The sequence below is a fragment of the Lepus europaeus genome, chromosome 15, assembly GCF_033115175.1.
Source record: "Lepus europaeus isolate LE1 chromosome 15, mLepTim1.pri, whole genome shotgun sequence".
Taxonomy (NCBI): Eukaryota; Metazoa; Chordata; class Mammalia; order Lagomorpha; family Leporidae; genus Lepus; species Lepus europaeus.
The window spans coordinates 65,035,609-65,054,357 of NC_084841.1; the positions used below are offsets into that span (position 1 = coordinate 65,035,609).

The window sequence follows — 18,749 nt, forward strand, 5'->3', positions numbered from 1 at the left end:
TGTTTGAAGTCATGAAATCTGTGTCCAGGGAGAATGGTGAGCAGTTAGTTGTGGCCACCAGAATGGAGAGAAATTACTTATAAAGGAATTCATTGGCTCTCTGCTTCATTACTCATGGGCATTGGAGCTATTTATTATAAACTCAAGACTAGCTTTCCCACTCCACTGATAGTAAGGTGTAGAGATGAAGAAGTAAAGAACAGATATGTCAGAATTTTAGCTTTTCAGGGAATGTCTGTATTTGTGCTGCTTCCAGCAAGCATGAACAAAGATATTTTCATCTTTGGCTCTTCCTAGTGTTGCACGACATTCTAGTTCTTTGCTTCTTCTGTTCTAAATTTCTTGTAAATTTTCTATCTCCATTATTTTTTACTCACAGGATTTGAGCAGCATTAACTGTATTTTCCTTTTTTTTAAAGGTGGTAGTTGGGCAAGGAGTAGGTAGAGGGTGATTTTTCTTTTCTTTGAACTCAAATGGCCATGTAAGTTTTTTGTCACATGAATTTTATGGTTACTTATATTTAGCATTGAGTTTTTTGAGCGTAGTTTCTTGCCATGGACATTTTTGTATGGTAATTGATGTTTTCAAATGCAAAATTATATATTTTTTAGACTATGAATTACATGTAAGGTAATATTCTGATAGAATTAGTGAGATAATTAAAATTTATATAATGTAGCATCATCTGATATAAAGTATAACTCATCTGTATTCATATACCATAATGACTGGTGTAGAAGATTTGCTGGGTTAAAAATAGAGAACAAAACATTTAAAATCTCAGTCTGGTTTTGTTTGTAGTGACTTTTTGGTGAGTTTGAACATTTGTTAAAGTGAGCTTCCCAGTGCCGGTAGATTTTTTATGCTTTTTAATGAAAATTAGGGCATATATTCTTCCCTGTTATTTTCTGACACCAAAAGTGAAGTTTTTCCACACTAACAACAAATTCTCTGATTCCAGCTGGGTGTCTAAAATTCAGCTGAATTCTGACACTAACTCCCAGGGTTAGTATAGACCCTACCAGGCTTAGTCCCACAAGGTTGGCCCCACTTCAAATGCCAGTTGCAAGTCCCAGGAGCCACCTATATACTTCTGACTGACCGGTTATAAATTATCCCAATCGCTTCCTCACTTTCGATAATTAACTACAACTAATCATAGAACTCAGAAAATATTTATATTTACTGGCTTATTATAAAAGACAAAATCAGGACCAGACAACTGGAAAAGATGCATAGGGCAAGGTATAGGATTGCCTGTTGTCCCAGGACTTTCATGTTTTTACCAAGCAAGAGGCTCTCTCTCCTGTTTTAGAATTTTTATCCCAATCTCCAGCTCCACTCTTCTCCCTGGAGGTTGGAGGTAGAAGCAAAGTTACTACCCTCTTATCCCCAGTTAGTCTTTCAAGATAGCCAGCCCCTATTCTGAGACTTTCCTGGGGGCCCCCCTCTGAGTCACCTCATTTGTACAAACCCCAGTGTGGTCAGAGGGGCTTGTTATGAATAACAAAAGACACACTCTGGAAATTTTGAGGGTTTTAGGAACTCTGCCAGGAATTTGGGACAAAGACCAAATACATTTTTTTATTGTATGACAATTCTTATTATGCTTTAATGATAAGAAAAGTTTTCTTTTGATTGCATTTTCCATGATATAATCTGTTATGTGTAGGAGAGAATTTAATGGAAGAATAGAAATTAAGTTCTACTTTTAGCAAAAGTAAATTTATTGCTTTTTCTTTCATAGGTCACTGATGAATTATTGGAAAAAATTGCATCAAGAAGTCAGAATATAATTGAAATCAACATTTCTGATTGTCGCAGTATGTCTGATACTGGAGTATGTGTTTTAGCATTTAAGTGTCCTGGACTCCTTAGGTATACAGCCTACAGGTGTAAACAGCTTTCTGACACGTCCATTATTGCGGTTGCCTCTCACTGTCCTTTACTCCAGAAAGTCCATGTAGGTAATCAGGACAAACTTACTGATGAAGGACTAAAACAGGTAAATTTTCACATCTATAGACTGCTTTTACTCAAATTAACTTAAGATGCTTTCTTGCAGCAACATTTCAAAAGGTTCTTAGTTAAAAATAATGCTTGGAAACCAAAGTGAGTCATCTTTTTTATGTATCAGTGAATACGTATTTGCATTGGTGAACTATAGTGCCATGTGTGATCTGTAAATTAACTGTCAATTTTTGCATTAAACTTCTGAGACCAATGATTTTATTAATTTATGCTTCTGTTACTTAGTTTTATACCTAGTTTTGTTTTAGATAATAGTATGCAGTTTGAGTCAACATGAGGTTTTAAAAATTAACTTTTAATTTCCCTTTTATGTTACTAGATGACATGCTTACATACTTTAAAACATCTAAATGAGACTTAAGCCTATGGTGGTTAAGATGTTCAGGTCCCCTGTCAAAAGCACCTGGGCTCAATACCTAGCTTTGTCTCCTGAAACAGTTTCCTACTAAGGCAGACTCTGGAAGGCAACAAGTGATGGCTGACTTAGGTCCCTGCCACCAGATCTGGGTGGAGCTCTTGGCTCCTGGGTTTTGATCTGGCTTAGCCCTACCCTAGCCTTTTGGGAAATGAGCCCATAGGTGGGCATGAGCTCTGTCTCTTGGTCTTTATCTCTTCTCCTTCTGTCTCTTTGCCTCTTAAAACAAAGCAAAAGCAAATCCAAATGTATTAAGGCATCAATGCAAGTCCAAATTAAAGAGTAGAAAATTAAGAAAAAGAGTGAAAATTAAATCTATTTGGCACAGTACTTGAATTAAAAATACTTCCTTCAGAAATGGCACTTCAGGCTTTACAGCTCAGAGTGGATTATTCACTCAAGGAAAGAAGGCCGTTTAATGTTACACATGAATTAACTGAAAGTCCAGTATTAGAAAAACTTTAGAGGATTGTATCCTAAATAGTGAGTACTGAATTTTGTCAATTCAATGTATATTTTAAGAATGTTAACAATTCATAAGTGGGAGCAAATTTCATCTGCAAAGGCAAATTGTGCAGTAACAGTGTTAGTTAATAGTTTTACTAATTGATTTCTGTAATATACAGCATTATTCACCAGCAAAACATATACAGTTCTCAAATCTGTTAAATTAATCTAAGAAAATTAACATTTTATGGCTGTAGCATACTTTTAATTATTTTGATAGAGATTTCTCAGCAATTTATACTTAACAGTGAAACTTTAAAAAATGTTCAGTGGACTTTTTATGTATTTTTTTCTGAGCAGATTTCTTTTTGATTCTTTTTTGTTTTTAACGAATGAATGAATTTGAGAAGTAGAAAGACAGAGAAAGAGACAGGTAGAGAGCTCCCAACTGCCAGTTCACTCCTCAGATAATCCAAACTGTTGCAAAGCTGATTGGCCGGAACTCAGTGTTTCTCACCTGTGGCAGGGACCCAACTACTTGAACAATCACCTGCTGCCTCCCAGGGTATGCATTACCTGGAAGCTGGAATTGGGAATGAAGCCAGGACTTCAACCGTGGCATAATGACATGGGATGTTGGCATCCCAACTCACCTCTCACAATGAAACATTTTTGAAAGATTTATTTATTAAAAACTGCATTAAATCTGTTACATAGTTAAATCTGCTATACACAGATAGGGACCTGTCTGACAGACTGCTGAGATTGTTTCTTGTAATACTTATGAAACAGAATACAATCATACTTGTTGTTGAAATACTAGGCACATAGAAAGTTCTTCAAGTAGCAAAACTTAGTGTCCAAATAAAGTATTGCGAAATTTTCTTTTTTTTTTTCTTTTTTTTTTATTTTATTTTATTTTATTTTTTATTTTTTTTTAACTTTTATTTAATGAGTATAAATTTCCAGTGTACAGCTTATGGATTACAATGGCTTCCCCCCCGCCATAACTTCCCTCCCACCCGCAACCCTCCCCTCTCCCGCTCCCTCTCCCCTTCCATTTGCATCAAGATTCATTTTCAATTCTCTTTATATACAGAAGATCAATTTAGTATAAAGATTTCAACAGTTTGCACCCACATAGAAACACAAAGTGAAACATACTGTTTGAGTACTAGTTATAGCATTAAATCACAATGGACAGCACATTAAGGACAGAGATCCCACATGGGGAGCAAGTGCACAGTGGCTCCTGTTGTTGACCCAACTAATTGACACTCTATGGCGCCAGTAACCATCCTAGGCTGTCGTCATGAGTTGCCAAGGCTATGGAAGCCTTCCAAGTTTGCCGACTCTGATCATATTTAGACAAGGTCATAAAAGACAGAGTGAGGATAGTAACCAATGATCCTAAGAGTGGCATTTACCAGGTTTGAACAATTATACAGCATTAAGTGGGGAAGAGGACCATCAGTACACACAGGTTGGGAGTAGAGCCATTGGTGGTAGAGTAGAGGTTATGATTACAAAGGAATGAGGCCCAAGTGCACTAGACAGGGCCTAGAACAAAGGACAGAGTCATTATTAGAGGAGCTAAGAAAGGTGCTGTCTAAGCTACAATGAAGTTTTCTGATTGAGAGGCAAATAGAACCTGATAGAAGGGGCTTGATAATAATCTGGTGGGCTTTAGGCCTTGTAAATTCAGAGGCCCAGACCTATCTATCTCTTCACATGGGGTATATCCTAAGGGAGGTGTGAACCTCCTAGGGGAAGGCACTCTGTTGACTTTCATTACTTGGCTGGCCTGGGAGGAGAGCTGGCCAGGTAAAGGCAGGGGGCATCTCTAACAAGAAATTTACAGTTCTGCCTGCAATGTTGCTGACCCTACTTGACCATCCCCTCAGCTGCAGTGGTCACTTTGGAAGTTGGGCTGAGTGAAGGGCTTTTCAGCTTAGAGCCAATAAGATCTGTGGCTCTGACCTGGGCATCCTTCGACTCCAGGGCAGGTCCATTTCCAGTGATCCAACTCTTGGCAGAGCTGCCAGGGCTCTTCATAAGCTGACTTCTGCTGAAGCCCAGGCTTACCACATTGAAAGCCACTGCAGTGGACTGGTCTGTTGGGTCTCCTTGAGGGCAGATCACTGTACAGATCAGCCATTAATAGGCCTGCCACCCATTGCTTCTGATGCCGAGCTTTCTTTTCCTCCTGGTTTGTGTTAAAGCAGACCAGAGGATGCAAGTCAAGGGAGTGCCCGTTTCCCATCTCTAATCTTCGGTGGCCTGAACTACAAGTCTATAGTCACAGGCATGTTCTGTAGTAGTTTTTCTAAGGTAGACAATGCCCATGAGGAAAATTATTGTGCATCCTACAGATTCCTTCATAATAGAATTAGTTTCCTACCTTGAAGAGAATAGAGAAATGAAAGAACAAGTTGGGCTTAGAATAGAGAAATGAGGGAGCAAGTCCTAGATCGCTTGCTGACAATAGCAATATTACATGAATACTTAGCAAACCATTTCAACCATTAGATAACAACTTAAGAAAACATTTACCAGAAGGTCCAATGCCTTCTATAAATTTTAAGAATCATGTATTTGAAAACACCTCTTAAATATCTAACATGGTGTAGTTTGTTTAGCCAGTAAACTTAAGCACAACCATCTAAAATGTTTTTAGTTTCTTTCTACCAACAAGTCTAAAACATATGATACACAGATTCAGGTCACTCAATTAAAATGTATCTTTGATTGATTTTAGCAGCTTAAATTTATGGACAATCTTATCTATAAGCCATTTAAAATAAAACTCTTAATAAAATTTCCCCATGTGGACATACAATATGTACACACATATAATATAGCATAATAGACCAATATAGCAATTTTAATAATAGCTTTTAAAATCTTTAACTCTTTTTGTAGATTGCCAATTGATTTGAATTGCTTTTTCTTCTTAGTAACCTCAGTTAACCATACTTTCTCTCAGTTGGTACTGTTAATACATTATTGGCTTCATCTGTTTACAGAGCCATCCCAAAGTACTGAATACAATAAAAGTGGCTGGAAAAAGTCCATAGGAACCTATAGGAGGACAGCTAAACACAGAACCAACAAGGCTTTAGTTTTATGAGCAGCAGATCATATATAACTGTGGATGACAAAAGACTTTAAGTCGCCGTGTTTAAAATTATAAACTCATCAACCAACAAGAGACACTTGCTTACTTCACAGTATTTTTGAAAGCACCTGTAGGATTTTACAAGTATTTAACCCTTTAAGCCTCTGGGGCTTTCTCATTAAGATAACTATCATGTCTAGTAACACAAGATCATTAGACTTTTTAATTCTCAAACATTTGTATTAATAGCATTTTCCATTATAGAAACTTAAAGTCTGGTACCACATCACATCTTGACAGTCCTTCTAATATACTCCAAATAGACTGATTAGTTGGTGTCTCTATAAGATGAGAGACATAGGTCCTTCGATTTTTTCAGTTGGGCCCAAACTGGAAAAACCAAAGTCCTGGATTTACTGGAAATTTTAGAGACCAGATTGTTTGAAACTTTGATTTTTTGAATGCCTGTCAAGAATGCCAAGAAGGCTCAAAATCCAAAATATCTGGTTGAAATAAGATTTCTTAAAATCATGACATAACATAGACCAAATTTGATCATTGTTACAAGGTGATTATTCAAATCTTTGAAAATAAGCACCTATTTAAATAACCCATAGCTCTTAATAAAAGTTCAGCTGTTTTTGAGCAATTAGAATTTAACAGACATCAAGAGAACATAATAGATTACTTTAACACATTGCTTTAACAGAGCATCAGAGTTTAATTCTGTGTCAAAGAGAAATTGAGCTTCCTGTGATCTTTTGCTGTGAGGTTTCCTTCCTTTACCTTCTTTCATATTGGTGACCATGTTTCTGTGTTTCTGTGTGTAACACATCTTTAAGCATCTTTTGCAGGGCAGGATGAGTGGCAACAAATTCTTTCAGTTTCTGTTTGCTATGAAAAGTCTTAATTTCACCTTCATTCACAAATGAGAGCTTTGCAGGGTATAATATTCTGGGCTGACAGTTTTTCTCTCTTAGTACCTGGGCTATGTCTCGCCATTCCCTTCTAGCTTGTAGGGTTTCTGATGAGAAGTCTGCTGTGAGTCTAATTGGAGATCCTCTAAGAGTGATCTGACGTTTCTCTCTTGCACCTTTTAGGATCTTTTCTTTATGTTTCACTGTGGTGAGTTTGATTACAACATGTCGTGGTGAGGATCTCTTTTGGTCATGTTTATTAGGGGTTCTATAAGCTTCCTGTACTAAGATGCCTCTGTCCTTCTCCAAACCTGGGAAATTTTCTGCTAGTATCTCACTGAAAATGCCTTCTAATCCTTTCTCCCTCTCCATGCCTTCAGGAACTCCTAGAACCCGAATGTTGGGTTTTTTAGTAGTATCCTGTAGATTCCCGACAATATTTTTTAGATTTCTAATTTCTTCTTCTTTTCTTTGGTTTGCCTGTTTCCTTTCCTGTTCTCTGTCTTCTAAGTCTGATATTCTCTCTTCTGCTTCACCCATTCTGTTTTTAAGGCTCTCTAATGTGTTTGTCATTTGATCTATTGAACTCTTCATTTCATTATGATTTCTAGTCACTATCAGAGTTTCTTGTTCCACTAGTTGTTTCATTTCATTTTGATTCCTCCTTAATATTTCACTTTCACGAGAGAGATTTTCTATCTTGTCCATGAAGGATTTCTGTAGTTCAAGAATTTGTTTTTGAGAACTTCTTAATGTTCTTATCAATTTTTTGAGATCCACTTCTTGCATTTCTTCGATCTCATCATCTTCATAATCTTGAATTGGGGTGTCTTTTTCATTTGGGGGCGTCATAGTTTCTTCCTTGTTCTTGTTAGCTTGGTTTTTGCGTTTGTTGTTTGGCATGTTGGAGATATTTGGTTTCTTCACTGTGGTGTTTTTTCTTGTTACACTATGGCTCTATATTAAGTGGACTGTCTGCTTTCAGTGGAGCCTTAGAGGCATGAGATGAGTGTGGACTGAGAGCTGTGTTTGGTTCCTCAGGGTTGAGGGTGTGTCAAAGATGACACTCCCAGGTTAGGTGTGGTAAATCTCTCTTTCTTTCTTTGATTTAAAAGGGAAGTAATTCCGCACAGCTGAACGTAATTGGAGGTAGTTAGCAGGCAAATGATATACCCACAGGAGCCAGAGATTGGAAGCTCTTTCCCAAGGACCACACAGGGAATCTCTGCTGCCCTCAGTGTGAGCTCCAATTCTCCTGCAGTCTCCCACTGGGTTGCCAAGTTAGATGCTAATCTCCTGTTATTTCACCCCTCCCCCAGAGTCAGGTGTTTCTGCTAGGCTCAGGGCTGGTGCAGACCTGAGGTCGCCCTGCTTATGACGTATGTCCAAAATGGCGCCTGCTCTGTCTTGCTCGCCTTTGAGAGGTGAGCGGAGAGAGAGAAACTTGTGTCCGTATCAGTCACTTTTTTAATTTTTTTCCTCTCTCTCTTCTAGTTAGCCTGGTGAACTTTTCCCAACGGAGTTTCAAGCCTCGTTCCCTCTAGCCTCCTCTTTCCGCTTGCCTGCTGGTATCTCGGGCTATGGAGGTTCGGCTCACCTCGCGTTCCAGCGCTGGTGTGTTGAGTCTGCCGCTGGTGTCCCGAACTTGGGCTCCCACGCTCTCCACGCAGGTCCACTGTGAATCACTAGTTCTGGAAGAGTTTCCTCTGTTGTTTCATCCCCTACTCTTCCTTGACCCTGCAGTATCTCCACTTATATTAAACTTTCTCTCGCCCCGGACTAAGTGTGCTCCCTGCCTATTCCGCCATCTTGCCGCCTCTGGTCGAAATTTTCAACTTTGATACTAGTTATGTAGTTTGGAGCCTGATACCTTATTTATATTATATATTTGCTTCAAATTTTCATGGTTTCTGAATTATGAATTAGTTATTTATGAGATAGTATCTTGATAGAAGTAATGTCACAATCCATCCCTGCCACCTTAGTAATTATGTGAGAATCTGACTACAGTATTAACAGAAATGGTTTACTGTGTTTAAGACTTTGCTGTAAGAGGGTGTGTGTCCTATTTTAGACTCTTTCTTCTGATGGAATAGTGTTATGGGCATAATATATGTGATAGACTTACAAAACCTAGGATAGAACTACTCATAATTGATCATTTTTGTTGGAACTTTTTCCACTGAATTTATTAACTCAGCAATTGACTGGATTGTTGATTCTATAGATCAAATTATAGAGTTTTGCTTGTTTTCCTCCTCTGTCAGTAAAAATTGACAAACACAAAGAAAGAAAAATCTCTCTCATCTGCTGATTCACTTCTCAAATGCCCACAGTAGGTGGAGCTGGGCCAGGTTGAAGCCAGGAGCCTGAAACTCAATCCAGGTCTCCTTCTCATGGGTGGAAGGGATCCAAGTATTTGAACCATCACTGCTGTCTCTCTGTATGCATGTTAGCAAGAACCTAGGTTGTAAATAGAGATGTGTTGCAAACCCAGGCTCTGGTATAAGATGTAGACATTCTAAAAAGCATCTTCTATGCTGTGCCAAATGCCCACCACAACAGTCAGGGCCTTACAGCAACCAAGTGACTTCTGAACCAAGAAAAGGCCAACTAAAAGATGGCAGAATACTTTGTCACTTTTTCACTAGCCTATGCTCTCCCTAGCATGGCAACGGTCTTGAGGATAGCTGCACTGTTCTCAGTGTTGACCCCAGATTCCTAATTCCAGAGGAAAGAGAGCAAACCTTATTTGAAAATTGTTATGTTTGTTGGTTCTGTGTGGGAGCTTACTGGAAGGGTGGACACATGTATTCATGTATCTGTTTTGCCTTATTTAGAACAGGAAGGAAAACAGTGGACACAGTTGGATACTACAAGGCCAATGAAAAAAACTTTGGACAAAATATTATGTGTGGTGAGGCATAGAATAGACTTCCTGAGGCCTGGAAAAAGATCTTGGGAGAAAATTTGGTAAATTAACGCAATCAGAATACCAGTGTATATAGGGAATTTAGAAAGCAACATGCTTGCCCAGGGAATGACACATGCTCAGGAGAGACCCAAGAAGACCATACATTTTCATTTCTGGCTGCTCTGTAGGCTCAGTACATGCAGGAAGTGAGGATCAAGGAGGAGTTGTAAATGACATGGCTAAATATTAAAGGAATACCTCATCCTGGAGTGAGTCTGCAAAGACTAAGAGAAGTATTTTTGTTACTTGTTTTAGTTAGTTATATTTTCAAACTTTTGGCATTCAAGGAAATCTCTATCAAAAGACTGCTGCACATAAGTTAAACCTTGAGTAATTAAAAACATCAAACCTTTGTGAAGTGGGGAGAATATAATTTCCTGAGTAAGCACATTGGTACTATATCATAACATCCTAGCCTTTAGTTTTCAACAACAACAAAAATTGTAAGACACCCAAGAAGCAGGTGTGACAGAATACACACTTGAGGAAGCCTGAGCATTGAATGGCCTATTATAAAATGATTTTAAATCAATTATCTTAAATATACTGAAACACGTAAAGGAAACAGTAGACAGAGAGCTAAGGGAATTGAGGAAAATGATGGTTGAACAAAATGTGAATACCAATAAAGAGCAGTTATTATAAAAAGAACCATATGTTAGGACTGCCTCATGGTGCAGTGAGTTAAGCTGCAGCCTGCAGTGCTAACATCCCATGTGAATGCTGGTTTGAGTCCCAGCTACTCCACTTCCAATCAAATTCTTGCTAATGTGCCCTGGAAAGCAGTGGAAGATGGCCCAAGTGCTTGGGCCCCTGCCAACCATGTCAAGACCTGGAAGATGCTCCTGGCTCCTGGCTTCAGCTTAGCCCATCCCCAGCTGTTGTGGCTCTTTGGGGAGTAATCTAGCAAATGCAAGTTTCTCTCTTTCTCTCTCTTTCTCCCTTTCTCTCTGTGCAACTCTGCCTTTCAAATAAATAGATCTTAAAAAATGGAAATTCTTGAGCTGAGAAGTACAATAATTGAAATTAAAAATGTGTTAGAAGGATTTAAGAGCAGATGTGAACATAAAAAGAAAAAAATCAGTGAAAAAAATTTATCAAGCAGGGCAATAGTTATGTTACACTATTTCTAGAAAAGAACTTAGTTACTAGAAATAGTGGCCAGAACTTCTCAAATTTAATGAAAGATGTGAATCTATACATCCAGGAAATTTATTTAATGTAAATTGGATAATTTAAAGAGATCTACAGAGCGACAAATTGTAGTCTGCTTTTCAAAAGCCAAAGATAGGATGTTTTGAAAGCAGCAACAGATAAATGGCTTTCCATACATACAAGGGTTTCTCAATGAGATTAAAAACTGACTCCTCATCAGAAACCATGGAAACCAGAAAGCAGTGAACCGGTTATATGTACAGCATCAGAAGAAGAAAAAATAGGAAAAATTATATTCATGTCAGGACTGTTGCTCCAGAGTGGGGAGGTACTAAGATATTTCCAGATGGGGCTGTGTTGAGTCCGGCGCGGCAGGGTGTCAGGTTAACCCGAAAGAGGGACGGCTCATAGAGATTAAGGAAACAGACTCGGATTAAAGATTTTAATGTGGGGAAACCAGGGTACACTCTGTCTGCTGCCAAAGGTGGAGGCAAAAGCAGAGGCCCAGATGTCTGTTGACTCCAAGCATTTATTATCAACGATGACGTGATTGGTTTATCAATGTGCAGTTTTGTGAGAACAGGATTTCATGATGAGGGAGTTTAAACAGTGAAACAAGAAACAGTGGGGAGTTTTGCTGTTTATAGGAAGGACTTGTTTGCTTGGAAGCTAAGAGTAAGAGAACAATCACAATGTGGAGGGGTCTTGAGGAGAACTAATTATTAACTGGGGCAACCATCCCACTTACTGTTTACCTGTCCCACAGCATTTCCTTAACTGCTTCAGCATCTTGTCAAATGACCTTTGCCATTAACTTACCTTGACCAGTCACCTTTGCAGTCTGGCCAGGCATGCCTTCCATCTTAATTCAGGCCATGCAGTGGTCTCTGAAATCTAGGACTTTAACAGAATTCAGGAGGCCATGTGGTGGTCCCCGATAGGGCCGGCGCTGTGGCATAGCAGGTAAAGCTGCTGCTGGTAGTGCCAGCATCCCATAAGGGGTGCTGATTTGAGTCCTGGCTGTTCCACTTTCCATCCTGCTCCTTGTTGATGTGCCTGGGAAAGCAGCAGAAGATGATCGAAGTCCTTAAGTTCCTGTGCTAAAGAGGGAGACCCAGAAGAAGCTCCTGGCTCCTGGCTTTTGTCTGACGCATCTCTGGCCATTTGGGGAGTGAACCAGTGGATGGAAGAATTCTCTCTCTTACTCTGTCTCTCCTCCCTCTCTCTGTAACTCTGCCTTTCAAATAAATAAATCATTCTTTTAAAAAAAGTCCCAGAAAAGCAAAAGCTAAGGGATTTTTATAAGTATGAAGCTTGTCCAACCTGAAATGCTGAAGAAAGTACTGAAGGCTGAAATAAAAAGACACTAGATAGTAACTCAAAGCCATATAAGAATAAAAGAATGCTAGTAGCCTTATAAAGATTGAATATGCAGGGATAACAAAAAATATTCCATGCCAGTAGTAACCAAAGGAGAGCTAATGTGCTTATTTTATTACTGGACAAAATAGATTTTAAGTCCAAAAGAGTTGCAAAAGACAGAGTCATTATGTGTTGGCAAAAAGTTCAGTCTACCATGAAAATACAACAGCTTTAATCATATATGCCTAATAAATATATGTAGCAAAAATTGAAAGACTTGTAGGGAGAATTAGATAGTACATTAATAGTTGGAGACTTGAAAATTCACTTCCAGTGAGGATAGAACAGCCAGATAGTTGATCAATAAAGAGAGAGCTTGAACAGTGCTGTGAACCAATATCACACCAACATATACAATAGACAACAGCAGAATGTTTTTCACAGGTGCACATGGGACATTCTCATTAACAGACCACAGGTTTGATCACAGAGCTAGTTTTAATAAATTAAAAAAAATAAAATCATGCAGAATATCTTACTTTAAAGTGAGTTTATAAATTGATAACAAAGACAACTGGAAAGTATACAAATATAGAGAAATTTAATACTTTAATGAGTGGGCAAAAGTCTCCAACAAAATGCAGCAAACTGAATTCCGTAGTGTAGTGAAAGGATTAAATACCAACACCAGGTATGATTTTTGTCAGGAATACAAGGGTGGTTCAGAATATAAAAATCACTCAGTGTAATTTGCCACACTAACAAAATGAAATCCTGCATGATTTCATAATAAGGAAATATAATTAACAAACTAGGGATAGGGTAATACTACTTCAGCATAATAAAGACCATATGTGACAAACCATACTTGACATATTCAGTGGGGAAAGGTGGAAATCTTTTCCTCTAAGATTAGGAACAAGACAAGATTGCTTGCTTTTGGTCCTTCTGTTCTACATTGTACTGGAAGTTTTAACAAGAGCCATTTGGCAAGAAAAGAAGTAAAATATTTCCAAATTGGAAAGCAATAAGTAAAATGATCTCTATTTGCAGATGATATTCATGTAAAGGAAAACCTCCAGAATCCACAAAAACTGAATTAACAAGCTATTTCAGCTGAGTCCCAGGATATAAAATCAACCTGTGAATTGTATTTCTGAACAGTAGCAATGGAAAACTCAGAAATGAATTGCATCCAAAGAATCCCATTTAGTATTGCATTCAGAATTACCCTCTTAAGTAGTGCTGCATCCAATAAATTTTTATATATTATATATTTGCATTTCATTCAAAATATTTTAAAATTTGTCTTTAAGTTTCATCTTTGACCCATGTATTAGTTAGATGTGTGTTGTTTAATCTCCAAATATTTTGGGATTTTTCCAGTGATCTTGCTGTTACTATTTCTAGTTTCATTCTGTTTTGGTTTGAGAGCAGACATTGTATAATTTCTGTTCTTTGACATTTGGGAAGGTGTGTTTTATGACCCAGAATGTAGTTTATCTTGGTGAGTGTTCCAGATCAGTTTGAGAAGAATGTGTATTATGCTGTTGTGGAATGTGATATAGTCAATAGATGACTGTGATATCCACTTGATTAATGGTGATTTCAAGTTCAACTATATTCTTACTGATTTTCTGTCTGTGATTTCTCTCCATTTCTGATAGGATATTAAAGTCTCCAACTATAATAAAAGATCTATTTTTTGTTAAGATTTTTTTTTTTAAGATTTATTTTACTTATTTGAAAAGCACAGTGACAGAAAATGGGAGAGACAGGGAGAAAAATCTTCCATCTGCTGATTCACTCCCCAAATAGCTGCAACAGCCACGGTTGGTCCAGGCTGAAGCCAGGAGCCTGGCATTCTGTCCGGGACTCCCACATGTGTGGCAGGGCCCCAAGTACTTGGGCCATTTACCTATGCTTTCCCAGGAGCATTAGCAGGGACTTGGATTATAACTGGAGCAGGGGGACTTGAACCTGTGCTGGTGTCACAATTGGAGGCTTAACCCTCTGTATCACAGTGCCAGCCCCTGGCCTAGAGGATTGATTTTTGGTTTTATTTTCCTTTGCAGTTTTCTCCATTTTGGTTTTACATGTTCTGCTAGTCTGTTGTCAGGTGAATCACATTAAGAATTACTTTGCCTTCTTGGACTATTTTCTCCTTTATAATTATGTGTGTCTTTCTTTTTCCTTTCTCTGAAGTCTGCCATATTTGAAGTGATTATTTCCAGGTTTTTTTAGTTAATAGTAATTTTACTTTTGCTTTAACAATTCTGAAGGATTGTCTTTAAGTTCTTCCTTTCTCGCTCATTTTAGTTCTCTGTCTTAAGTTACAGTTTTAGTGCCTATTCAAGTCATTTTGGAGTTGAAATTTTGTATATGTTTTGTGAGTGTTCCATTGACTTCCTTTTTTAAAGACTACATTTTATTTATTTTTAAAGATTTATTTTTATTTATTTGAAAGAGTTAGTGAGGTAGAGACAGAGAGAGATGTCTTCCATCTGCTGGTTCACTCCCCAGATGGCCACAATGGCCAGAGCTGCGCTGATCTGAAGCCAGGAGCCAGGAGCTTCTTCAGGGTCTCCCACATGGGTGCAGGGGCCCAAGGACTTGGGCCATCTTCTACTGCTTTCCCAGGTCATAGTAGAGAGCCGGATCTGAAGAGGAGCAGCCGGGACTAGAACCGGCGCCCAGATGGGATGCCAGCGCTTCAGGCCAGAGCTTTAACCTGCTATACCACAGTGCTGGCCCCTAAAGACTACATTTTATTTTATTTTACTTTTTGACAGGCAGAGTGGACAGTGAGAGAGAGAGAGAGACAGAGAGAAAGGTCTTCCTTTGCCATTGGTTCACCCTCCAATGGCCGCCATGGCCGGCACGCTGAGGCTGGCGCACCATGCTGATCCGATGGCAGGAGCCAGGTGCTTCTCCTGGTCTTCCATGGGGTGCAGGGCCCAAGCACTTGGGCCATCCTCCACTGCACTCCCTGGCCACAGCAGAGAGCTGGCCTGGAAGAGGGGCAACCAGGACAGAATCCGGTGCCCCAACTGGGACTAGAACCTGGTGTGCCGGCGCCACAAGGCGGAGGATTAGCCTATTGAGCCGCGGTGCCGGCTGATAAGCTATATTATTTATTGCTCTTACTTTGCACAGTCTGTTACTGTTACCGCACTTAAGAAATGTAGAATTTCTTATTTTACCTTCATTATTCTTTCTCCACGGTTTGTTCTTTTTTAAAGTAGATTCAGGTTTCTGACCTATATCATTTTGCTTATTTCTGCAAAACTCCTTTTCTTATTTCTTACAAGGCAGGTCTACTGGCAACAGATTTCCTTCATTTTTGTTTGTCAGAGAAGTCTTTATTCCTCATACACTTCTGAAAGAAAATTTTACACGTTCTAGAAGTCTAGGGTGGTGGTTTTTTCTCCTCAAAACTTCAAATGTTTCACTCTGTTTTGGCTTGTGTGTAATCTGAGGAGAAGTCTGGTATAATTCTTATGTTGCTTCTCTATAGGAAAGGTGTTTTTATCTTTTTATTTTTTTCCCAATTTTTTTGAATCTTCATTTTCTTTGGTTTGAAAATGATTTACTTATTTTGTCAGTATTTACTTATTTACTTATTTTGTCAGTATCTTGAGTAGTATTCCCTGCGCTTCTTGGATCTATAGTTTGGTATCTGACAGTTTGGAGAGGTTCTCAGTCATGAGTGCTTCAGATATTCCTCTGTTGCTCGCTTTCTTCTGATACTCCTTTTTTTCTTCTACATTATGCCTTTCGTTAGTTGTCCCTTGATTCCTGGATGTTCTGTTTTCTTCTCAGTCTCTTTTCTCTTTGCCTTTCAGTTTTGGGAGTTTCTGTTATCAGTCCTGAAACTCAGAGACTTCATTCAGCAGTGTCCAATCTTTAATAATCATCTAAGGCATTCTTCATTCCTCTTTTTATTCTTTTATTCCTGTTAGAAATGTTTTATTTCTAACATTTTTTATTCATTTTTAGGATTCCCATCTCTTTGTTTACAATATCCATTTGTTCTTGCACGCTGTCTACTCTTTCAATTAAAACACAGCATATTAATCGTAGTTTTAAAAATTCCAGCTATAATTCCAACATTCTTGCCATATCTGACTCTAAAAAAGCTGATGTGTTTTTTTAGTGTCTTTAAACCATGTTGTTAGCCTTTTAGTGTGTCTTGTAATTTTTCCTTCAAAGGTGGGCACTGAGTACTTGTAATAGAACTTTAGTAAGTGGTTCTTAATAATGTGATAGTAAAAGGTGTGGGTGGAGAAAAGCATTGTATTAATACTGTGATTAGGTTTCAATCTTTTAATGAGTCTGTGTATCCCTGGACTGCTAACTTCCCCAGTGTTTCTTGTTTTTTTCTCCCCTATAAATGAGGAAGGGTGGTTGGCAGGGGGCTGGAATTGGGTATATCCCTTCTCTTAGGGAAGTTAGACTGACAAAACCCCAGGAGGTTAGGCTTTGGTAAAATAGATCCTTCTGTGGGCAAACTTTGTTAAAAGCAGACTGCTCTTGTATATTTCCAAATGGTTACTTTCCACACTGCCAAGAGCTTCAAGTAATTTTTCTTCTGAACTTTCTGTTAGGACCTTGTAGAGCTCTGGTAGATAAAACATAATAGAATGGAGACTCCCCCAGTAATTTGGTCTCTTAGGAATTGTTAACTCTCAGACTTGACCATACTAAGCTTCTAGAATTTTTTTTTTCTATTTATTTACTTATTTGAAAATCAGAGTTACAGAGAGAAGGAGAGAAGGAAAGAGATCTTTGATCCATTGGTTCACTCCCTAGATGAGTGCAACAGCCCTGGCTGGGTCAGCTTGAAGGCAGGAGCCAGGATCTTCATCCAGGTCTCCCACATGGGTGACAGGGGCCCAAGCACTTGAGCCAGCCATGCTCCGCTGCTTTTCCCAGTCCATTAGCAGGGAACTGAATCAGAAGTGGAGCAGTTGTGACAGGAACTGGTGCCCTTAGGGGATGCCGTCCTTGCAGGCAGTGGCTTTACCTGCAATGCCACAATGCTGGTCCCCCTAGTAGTTTTCAATTACACTTCAGTTTTTAAAAATCCAAGCCTTGGCTCTGTTTCTGCCACTCGGTTTCTGTTTCAGTGAATTGTGGTTCTGTGGCTCTCTCCAATTTGGGGGCCAGTGGTTTACTAACTCTGTTCTTTTTGTTGAAGGGTTGTTGGTTTTATGATACGTTCAGATTTTTATATTTTAGAACAGAGTAGCAGCTTCTAAAAATTTATATTCTGTAATACAGACTGCTCTATCCTTTTTAGTCTCAGTTTTATACTTTATTACTGTGGATCTGTCCGAAACCCAAGGTGTTTCCAAAATCTGCTAACTTGGGTTGTCTAGAATAGGCCTTAACTCTTAGCCACAGTTCTTACTCTGTGTTATTACCTTTTTGATGTCTTAGCTACATGCCAGGGCTCTTACCAAAATCTCTCCACTTTGCTAGTTCAGAGCTCCTATCTCCAAGTCTAGCATGTTCTTCCTAGATGGAGAATTCTTTGTATTTAAAATAGTTGAGTTAAGGAAGGTTCAAATTTTCTCATTTCCCCTCTGAAGGTTTGAATCTATGAAATAAACTGACAATATACAGGTAACAAGAAAAAGGACATACAAGTTTTTTTTTTTTTTTTTTTTTTTTTTAAGATTTATTTATTTGAAAGTCAGAGTTACAAACGGAAAGAAGGAGAGACAGAGAGAAAGAGCTCTTCCATCCGCTGGTTCACTCCCCAATTGTCTGGAACGGCTGGAGCTGTGCCAGTCCGAAGCCAGGAGCCATAAGCGTCTTTCGGGTCTTCGACGCAGGTGCAGGGGCCCAAGGGGTTGGGACATCCTCTACTGCTTTCCCAGGCCATAGCAGAGATCTGGATGGGAAGTGGAGCATCCGGGACTCAAACCAGCGCCCATATGGGATGCTGGCACTGCAGACCGTGGCTTTACCCACTATGCCACAGCACTGGCCCCTGCAAGTTTTATTATGTGCTTACAACACAGGGGTATAAGAACAAGTGCCTGGGCTCTTGCCATCCACGTGGTAGACTTGGATGGAGTTCCTGGCTACTGACATAGGTCTGGCCCCATCCTGGCTGTTGTAGGCATATGGGGAGTGAACCAGCAGATAGAAGATCTCTCTTCCTCACTCTGTTTCTCTCTCAATCTTTCAAGTAGATGAAAAAATAAACAGTTAGACAGCAGGGGTAAGATTGATGCTCCTTACATAGGGAGCTTTATTAAAGGATACAGGTACTTGAGTTCCTAAGTGGAAAGAAGGGTTTGTGGGCTGTGGAATGTTGG

At 39.0% G+C, this 18,749-nt stretch overlaps 1 protein-coding gene across 1 annotated transcript in view; it reads left to right on the forward strand.

Moving 5' to 3' along the window:
- FBXL17 (F-box and leucine rich repeat protein 17) overlaps positions 1-18,749 on the forward strand; it is a 553,738-nt gene that overhangs the window by 20,282 nt on the left and 514,707 nt on the right. The window contains exon 3 of the mRNA XM_062212315.1: positions 1,749-2,006. Within this exon, the coding sequence (XP_062068299.1) occupies positions 1,749-2,006 (258 nt within the window). The remainder of the gene's footprint in view (positions 1-1,748; positions 2,007-18,749) is intronic.